The 9,324-nt window shown below is 54.6% G+C and overlaps 1 protein-coding gene across 1 annotated transcript in view; it reads right to left on the bottom strand.

Annotated features, from left to right (window-relative positions):
• Positions 1-9,324, bottom strand: part of CIITA (class II major histocompatibility complex transactivator) — a 47,579-nt gene that overhangs the window by 29,407 nt on the left and 8,848 nt on the right. Inside the window, exons 2-3 of the mRNA XM_045285885.1 lie at positions 2,604-2,750; positions 2,329-2,424 (exon numbers count right to left, since the gene is read on the bottom strand). Coding sequence (XP_045141820.1) covers positions 2,329-2,424; positions 2,604-2,730 — 223 coding nt within the window. The 5' untranslated portion in view covers positions 2,731-2,750. The remainder of the gene's footprint in view (positions 1-2,328; positions 2,425-2,603; positions 2,751-9,324) is intronic.

Raw genomic sequence — 9,324 nt, 5'->3', positions numbered from 1 at the left:
ATGTACCCAGACTAACACAGTGTTATAGGCAATAGGGAATCATGGATGGCTTCTGAGTCAAGGAAGGGGTGACGGCAGTGAGGATGTGATAAAGATGATAATGGTGGTGGTGGTGGTGAAGATGATGGTAGAGCTGGTGATGGTAATGGTGGTGGTGATGGTACCGAACACTAGTTGAATGCTTACTCTGTGCAAACTCCTGTTTTACATGCTTCACACCCAGTAATTTGCTCAATTCTCACAACCATCCTGGAGGCAGGGGTGGGTGTTATTATTTATTTTATGCTATAGGAGCCAAAGTAATAAATGGTTCAGGATCTCTCAAACAACTGTGTGCCCAGGCCAAGGCTTGGCTTTCTAGAATCACAGAGAAAACCCACTGACTTCCGTGCACAGCCTCCCTCCACTGGCTCCGGCAGTTCCCACTTCCTTTCGGAGATGCCCTTAAGGGGTGACAAAAAGTCCCCAAATCATAAGTGATGCCCAAATCCTTAATTATGGCTGGCCCTTGTGAGGAAACATGAATGCCTTCATGCCCCAAACTTCTGCTTTCCCAAGGAAATCCCCAGAAGGGAAGGAAGCAGTCAGTGCTCTACAATTTCTGAGAAACACACAGTAATTGCCGTTCCTCCTTCTCCGTCCTTGTGTGATCCTGGAATAGATGTGGGCCGGGGAAAGACTGGCCATGTTCACACAGAGCCCAGACCCCTGTGTGGTGTGGTTCCTGGGTTGTCCGGGAAAGGCCCACTAGGAGCAGTTGGGCAGGTTGGGCATTGCACAAGGATGCCCAACCAAGAGGGCGGGTGAGTGGGGGTGGAAATCCCACTAGCACTTGGCCGGCCAAGCCTTCCCACCCAATGAGGGCAACTATATCCCCCCAGAAAGGGGCACCTGTCTGAGGTAGCTGTCCTCACACCTCTAAAAACCCACATCTCCCCAAAGAAGTGTGGCAATGGCAGCTCTCCGTTAAAAGAGAAAACCAGTCCATCAGCTGAGAGCCTCGCGCACCTTCCCACACCCAGACGCCTCCCTTTTCTGTGGTTACACAGGAGTCTTGAGGTGAGAAAGCCCTGGGCTAGGATTTCAGACCTGTCACTTGTCATCTCCAGGGAGGCTCACTTCACTGAACCTAAACTTTCTGTCCGCAGCTACAGGTATTGCACCAACTCCTCTCGCTGCCGTCACGTGGCAGAGAGGCAAGTGCGCACGGCAAGGAGCACACCAGAATCGCGGCTAACCAGAACACACCTGACAGCAGTTTCTTTCCAAAAGCTGTTGGGGGAGAGACAGGGTCTGTGTCAGGCTTGGGATTTCCTTTAGAGAAGGAAAGAACGACGAGAAAGAGCCAGGCGAGGGCATAGACACCGGTCCAGGGTGTCAACGTGTAGTTTGCTCGTTGACAACGTGACTTGTCTAAACACTTCTTTTTAAATTCTAGGGGTTTCCATTTCAGACCATCAGCTTTGTAGTCGACAGTTTAAACTGTTTCTCAACACGCACCCCCCACCCCCAATACTTTACTTTTGACCCACTTCTGGCGTTCTTCCTGTTGTGAACTGCTATCTTCCATTCCACCCAAGTTAACGCCTGTGAGCCGTCTACCCTATTGCTTTCTCTTCCCTCCCTTGCCGGCTACCCGAAAATTTGCCTGGGGTCATTAGCAAAGGATCCAGCGTCCTATGCTCAGTCTAAGGCACCCTGGTGGCGCCGTGGTTAAGCGGCAGCTCTGCGCAGGAGGTGGCCCTCTGCTTCTGTGAAGATTGACGGCCTCACTAGCCCTGGGCGGTGATGGGGCGGTCCTGTTTGGGCCCATGGGGACGCCGAAAGTCAGACTTGGCCCTGCAGCAGCGGGCTTGGTTTGGGTTATGCTCAACCTCTGTTCTCCACTTGAGTCCGCCCTGTCCTGCCTCTTCCTCAGTGTCCCTGATTGCTGAGAGCGGGTCCGCCTTGGCGAATAACCAAACCCATTACTACATTGAGTCCATCCTGGCACCGAGATGTGCCCCACGGGGTTTTCAAGGGTGTCGCTGTCTATGGAAGCAAGCGGGTTCGCCTGGGGTTGAAACTGTCAGACTTCCTTTCCAGAAGCAGTCCACGGCTTCACCCCGCGTGCTGCCAAACTCAAAACCAAACGCCCTGCCATCACACCGCCCTGGTGGGTTTCTGAGGCTGTAACTCTTTCGGGGAGTAGAAAGCCGACTCCCAGTGGAGCAGCTGGTGTTTGGAGACCACTGCTGTTGCAGCGCAAATGTGTAACCCCCAGAGAGTAAAAAAGTAGCAAAGCGCCTCCTTCCCGGAACTGCCCTCCTGGCGCAGATGCCTCCTCACCGATGTTGGCGTAAGCCTCCTTGCTCTCCTCGTCCCCTTCCATCTCCCCGAGCAGCCGGCTGAACTGGTCGCAGTTGATGGTGTCCGTGTCGGGCTCTGGGGAGAAAAGACCTTTGGGCGAAGCGGGAAGGGTCTGCAAGGAGGCGGGGTGGGGGCCAGAAGGGAGGTGCCCTGACTGGGCTGGAGCGCACACAGCTGGGAGCTGTCCGAGGTGCTGATGGCACTCTGTCCTGACTCCCCGAGCTGGCGGAGGGGCAGCTGAGCTAGGGGCCCACCTGAGCAGAGTTCAGTGGCTTCTTCTTCAGCCAGGTCCACCTGGTCGTAGAAGTGATAGAGCTGCAGGGGATCAATGTTGCTCCTGAGGAGCTCCAGGTAGCTGCCTTCCAGAGGGCCCAGCTCCATGGTGGCACGGTGCCCGCTGCCTGCAGAGGGAAACACGCTCAGTCGCTGCAGAGGTGTTGGAAATAAAGGTGGGGTTGGAAATAAAAGGGGGGGAAAAGGTGGGGAAATAATGCCTACAAGGGTCCCCAGCCAGGCAGGGAGAGTCGGTGGGTGTGGGTATGGGTGCGGGTGTGGGTGTGGGTGTGGGTGGAGAGCAAAGAAAAGGACCGGATGTGCTCAGGGCGGGGGTACCCCATGGTGCTCTTCCAGGAACGGCCAGGCGCATGGGAAGATGCTCATGACACAAAGAAGGGATTCTGCGAGGACAGACCCAAGGAGCCCTCACCTGGAAGCAGGAGACCTGGGTGCACACTTGACCCTGTAGTTGAACAGCTAAGATTCGTGAGCACCAACTGTGTGTCAAGTACATGAGCCGGAGCCCCCAAGGCCCAAGTAAGCAACTGAAAAGCCGCACTCTTACTCTCCTCGTGTTACACACACCATGACGGAAGTTCAGAGAGGGAGGGTGACTTACAGACGGGAACTCAGCTCCGTGTGGCACCAGGATTTGAATCAGAAAGACCTGCACTTAATGGAGCTGCTTCAGTGCCTAGAACAGATGTTCCCAAAACTTATTTGGCTGACCACCCCCTTCCTAGAAAAAAACAAGACAACTTCTGTCTTCTAGCCCATCCTCCAGGATAAAGTGTAGGTATCTGCTTTTCAGATCCTCCCCTGGGTTGTTCTGGTGCCCACCAGGCAGTGGTTTCCCCCACTTTGGGAAACTGTTGGTCTAGGGTGATCTTGAGCAAGCCTCAGCGTCCTAACCTGTACGTTGAAAGGATTAGTGAATACTCTAAGACACCCCCCAATCCCAGTCCTCAGATAATAATCACCATTGTGGTTTTGCACCACCAAGTTGGTTTCAACCCATCGCGACTTCATGTACAACCGAATGAAACACGACTGGACCCTGCACTGTCCTCACAACCATGGCTAGGTCCCAGGTCATCACTGCAGTCACTATGTCAAGCCATGTTGCTAAGGGTCTTCCTTTGTGCGTGTGTATGTGTGTGTGTGTGCGCGCGTGTGTGTGCTGACTCTCTACTTTCTGAAGTATGATGTCCTTCTCCAGCGACTGATCTCTCCTGAAAGCATGTTCAAAGTGCATGAGGAGAAGTCTCACCCTCCTCACTTCTAAGGAGCATTAGCAGTGTTGCATGGTGTGTCCAGTGCTTCAGAAACGACCTCACTTAATATCCCAAACGATGGTAGATATGGGCATGCAAACCCCCCTACAAATGGTTCTTGGAGTATTACTCATCATTGTCCAAAGATGGAAACAACCCAATTGGCCGTCCCTGGATGAAGAGACCAGTGCAATGTGGTTCCCCCGTGCAGGGCAGTTCAGCTCAGCTATGAAAAGGAGCAAGACATGGTGCTCGAGGAAAGAAGCCAGGCACAAAGGACCACGTCACAGGGGAACCCATGGATATACGCTGTTCATAGCGGTCCAATCCACGAGACAGAAAGTGCATTCGTGTCTGCTTAGGCCTGGAGCAGAGTGTTGGGCAGGACAACAGGGAATGACAGCCGAGGGCTGCAGGGATTTTTTTGGAGAGGATGACTCAAGTATTGTTCAACTCCTTGTGGTGGAAGTTGCTCAACTCTGAAGGCCTTGAATTTGCACTTGAGGCGGGTGGCGTGTATTTCCCATAGGCAAGCGCTATCTCACGGTCGCCTTGAGAAAACAAACCCAACTCTGACCCCAAATGGTAGGTGAGAAAACGTGCCGAGGCTGCAGCTGCCCTCCTCTGGCTACAGGAGGAGAAAGAGAATTCTTCTCCACACCAACCCAAGGCTGACCGCCCCCAGGCAGAGGCCAGACCTGCCTCCACCCTGTATCCCCCGCTGTCCTGATGTCAATATCCCTCCCACAACACTGCCCTTTTCTGCTGGGTTTGATAATCGATGGCAATGGCCACACAGAACACCAGTCCATTCTCACAAGGGTGGCGGTTTATGAGAGAAGTGGACAGGTTACCACGGACCAGGATCAGAAAACAGTAAGATAATCATGGGTCCACAGCAACCCCTCTCCTCAGCCAACAGCCATGTCCCTTTCTCTGGTCCTCAGCCACTCAGCTTGTGGTTCCTTGACTTCTGGTCTCCATGGGCCTGGAAGTCCACCTTCTGTTCTACCTCACAGTCTCATAGTCCCGGAGCTGCCCTGTCTGTCTCACGGGTCCCTTGCTCCTTTTCTTCAACAGTCCCGGGATGCTCTCTCTTCCTGTTTCTGAGATGGTTCCTCACACCAGCCGGCAACCAGTGCCGACCAATCCCCTGGAGCAGTGTTGCCCACACCCTATTTGCATGGTCCCACCCGATCATTTGGCGGGAGTTACAGAGACCTGGATAGAAGAGCCATCTGAAGACGTTCCACCCCACCGCAGTCGGGATGCTTGTGTCCATCTTGCTGGGAGGAACCTGGGGCTCAGAGGGGCTAAGCGGCCTCCCCAAATATCACACAGCAGGTGCCAGGAAGATTGGGAGCCATGCATGGCTCCAGTGTCCCCTTCCTGCTCCCTGGTCAAGAAGTCTGCCCCACGGTGTATTCATTTCCTGGAAAAGCCTGGAACAAGGCACTATAAACTAGGTGATTTGAAACCATAGTTCTGGAGGCCGAAGTCTAGAATCAAGATGTTGGTGAGGCTGGACCCCTGGAGGCACTGGGGGAGAGCCTTGCCTTGCCTTCAGCATCAGGCAACTCCTTGTTGTGGCTTGTGGCCTCTGTCTCTACGGTCATACCCCTTTCTTTTCTTGGGGCCTCTAATGTCCCTCTTGTTTCTCTTGACCTTAGAGCCCAGTCATCCAGCCCATAATTTCATTACATCCACAAAGGTCTCCCCCCTACCCCCCCGCCAATAAGGTCCCACTCACAATCCATGGGCTTTGCAGGAGTACATTTAGGGTCATTATTTAGCCCAGCACAGCTCAATGCTGCGAGAAAGCAGAGAAGGCTACTTACGTGGTGGGGATGAGAGGAGAGCTGGCTTGGAAGGAGGGGGATTTGGGTACCCTGAGTGGGACCCAGAGAGAACAGAATTGATGGAGGGGCAGAAGGACTCCACCTCTTTCCAGCCACTCTTTCTTTGCTTGCTGATCCCTCCCACCCCTTAGAGGGGGTCACTGCACAGACCCTAATATCACTGAGGAAGAAACTCCCACAGGTGGGGCCGGCCCCTCAGGATGGGTTGGGGTGAGGCTGCAGGCACCCAAACATGACGGGCTTGCCACACAGACCCAGCCAGCCATGTCCAGGGGAAGCAGCACAAAAAGAGGGGGCCACCACCCTATCCTTAGAACAGGGCTCTGGCGGGAAGTGCCTCAAGGGCTCCCTGTCTTGCAACATGTTGGCCTGGGAGGCAGCCAGCAACTGACTCCCCTCTTCTGCGTGGCCTGCCCTGTTCATTGGGAACCACAGCGTAGCTGTTGGTGGTGCTTGGGACTCACTCATGGAAGCCTAGGCTGCCTCTTTCCCCAGGCAGTGAGAGCCAGTAGCCACAGCTTAGGCCTGACCCTTACTCTTTCCTAAATGGGCTGTGTGGCCTTGAGCACATAACCGAACTCACTGACGGCACAGGGCCTCGGGGATGCAAGGAACTGCCACCCTCAGATGCTCATCGGACCCAATATCCTGCATGTTACAGATGAGCAGATGGGGCCCGGAGGGACATGGCTTATACAGGATGCCACAGCTTCCGGGGCGCTGAGCCTTCACTGGCTCCCTCAGCACAAGGCATGCAGGCCAGTGCTTTCTCCTTCCTGGCTCAATGTTGCCATTCAAATGACCATGTCCTGACACCTCGGGGGCCGTGGGAGGTGCAGTGGGGAGAAGCCCGAGGCCGTTCGGCCAGGGCCTCCCTTGCCTCAGACTCAGCCTTGAACTTCAGACTGCGTGCTGGAGGGCAATGAATCAAGGAGTCAGGGAAGTGCGAAGCAGACGGGGCAGACAGAGATCGGGTCAAGTTGCCCGATGCTGAACTCATCTCTGCCTCCCAACTCATTCCCCACAGCCTTTCCTGTCTGGTTTTCAAGACCTCTCTCTGCCAAGAGAACAAAGAAACCTGTCTTGGAAGAAGTAGAACCAGAATGCTCCTTAGAAGTGTCTAACGATGGCGAAACTTCGTCTCACATACGGTGAGATGGTTGTCAGGAGAGACCAGGCCCTGGAGAAGGACATCGTGCCCAGTAAAGTAGAGAGGTGGCGAAAAAGAGGAAGGCCCTCAACAAGGTGGATTGGCACCGTGGTTGAATCGATGGGCTCAGGCATAGGGGCAAGGGTGAGGGTGGTGCAGGACCGGGCAGTGTTTCCTTCTGTTGTGTGGAAGGTCGCTATGAGTCGGAACAGACTCACTGGCTAACAACAACAACAACAACAAACAACAACAACAACGGAGTAAGTGAGCTCATGCAGGAGGAACTCTTAGAAAAGGGACGGTTCCCAGACCGCACCTAATGGACGGTAGCGCCAAACGGCACCCAACATGGAGCAAGCCCAGTCAGGGTGGCAGCCTTGTCACTATGGTGATTACCCCGGTGAGGGGGACAAAGGGGTCTTTGGGTCCATTCCTTCCTGAGCCCCACATGGTGGAGGCCAACTCTCTGTGCTTTTGTGTGAGGAGGCCCCATGGACTGTCAGAAACAAGGGAGGCCCTGCAGCAGGGAGACCACTCCCGTGACCACTGAGAAGTGGTGGGGGCCGCGTCGCTGACGTTGGTGTTCACAGGGTCTATCCCTTCTGAACACCCATGTCCTGCTCCCCTGAGGTTGAAGCCTCCAGGCCGGCCAGCACACACTGTCAGAGAGGGGCCTGCACAGTGGGCTCCCTGCATCCCCCCAAGAGCCCCCAATAAGTCCAGGAGGACATTCACCTGCTGATGTCATGTAGGGCATTTCTCATTTGGGGTCCTTATGAACATCCCAGCCACTCCTGGTGAGGTGATTCTGACTCCCAATGGCCCTGTGGGCCAGAGCAGCCCGGCCCCCTGGGGGTCCCGAGGCTGTCACCGTTATAGGCACAGGCTGCCTCCTCTTCCCCCTACCGAGTGTCTGATGGGTTCAAACTGGCAAACCCGTGGTTAGCAACCCAGCCCTGTACCCAGGGCACCACCAGAGATCCGTTTTATGAATCCAGCTGCTATGAAGCTTAAGGACAAATTTTTAACGTTGTGATCGAACACAAAGCACATACCACTTGCCACTCTCACCATGCTTTAGTGGAGGGCTCAGGGGCACTAATTACTGCCACCTCTGTGCATCCCTCACCACCAGCTAGTCCCAAAGTGCTCCATCCCCCCAAATGGCAGCTCCATGCCCCTGAGGCCACAAGGCTCCCCTCCCTCCTGGCATCCCCTGGTAACCGCCGATCCACTCACTGTCTGTCTCTGCATTTGCCACCTGGGTTATTTTGTGTAAATGGGCTCAGACAGTAATTTGCCATGTCCACCGGACAAGGCCTCACTGAATGGCTTGTCCCAGGTCACCTCACTTGGAGCTTGAGTTTGAGGCCTGCCTGGGGCTCGTGTGCCACCAAACTTACGTACCACCAAACTTAAGAATCAGACTTCTGACCGCTAGGCCCAGATGTGAAGCATATCTCAAAGGGCCACCAAAGGCCAGGAGGGGGTGTCCGGTGCACCAAAGGTGCTTTATGTATCTCTAGACACTTCAGTGATGTCTCAGCCCGTGGGTTCCAGAGCACAGCTCCCCCACAGGGTGTCCTCAGCTGCAAGCTTCACAGAAACAGCCTGCCACCGCTTTCTCCCTGGGCACCCCTGGTGGGGCTGACCCTCCAGCCCTGTGAGGATAAGCAGCTGAGTGCTGGCTGTCAGCACCACCCAGGGACTTCTGTGAGATGATCCATCCCTGCCCCCCAGAAGACCCCACCTCCATAGTCGGTTCTGACTTAAAGCGACCCTCCAGGACAGAGAAGGTTTCCGAGGCTGTAGATCTTCATGGCCTCGCCTTCCTCCTGCAAAGGGGCTGGTGGGTTTGAACTGCTAGCCTTTTGGTTAGCAGCCCAATTCTTTCTACCCCTTTCAGTTCCAGAAGACAGTCCCCTCCCTTCAGCTGCCCAGGCCAGTCTGTTGCCCACCCAGCGCCTCCAGCCTATGCCTGCACTTGGTGGCTCTCTCTCTCCTGGGTGCCCACTTTGTCTCAGACACCAGAAGACCCTCTTTACAAACATCACCCCATTCGGTCTAGCGTAACCATGAGCTTCCCATTTGGAGACGAAGAAACAGGTTCAGAAAGTGAGGGGGGTGAGCTGAGATCTGCCTGCTTGGCGCCGCCAGCCACCCACGCAGGGGTCCATCTGAGGAGGGCCCCGCCCAGCCAGGCAGGACGTGGTTGCAAGGCGATTTCTCCTCCAAAGGAGCTGTATGGGGAAGCCAGAGGGGTGATGAGTGTGTCTTTGGTAACCGGGCAGTATTTTTAGAAGGTCCTCTTTGTTTTGTTTTTTTAAAAAACATTTTATTAGGGGCTCATACAACTGTTATCGCAATCCATACACACATCAATTGTGTAAAGTGCATTTGTACATCATTCTCAAAA

The sequence above is a fragment of the Echinops telfairi genome, unplaced genomic scaffold (genome assembly GCF_000313985.2).
Source record: "Echinops telfairi isolate 266 unplaced genomic scaffold, ASM31398v2 ScPeMD7_5;HRSCAF=22, whole genome shotgun sequence".
Taxonomy (NCBI): domain Eukaryota; kingdom Metazoa; phylum Chordata; class Mammalia; order Afrosoricida; family Tenrecidae; genus Echinops; species Echinops telfairi.
This window is presented reverse-complemented; position numbering and strand designations above follow the sequence as displayed.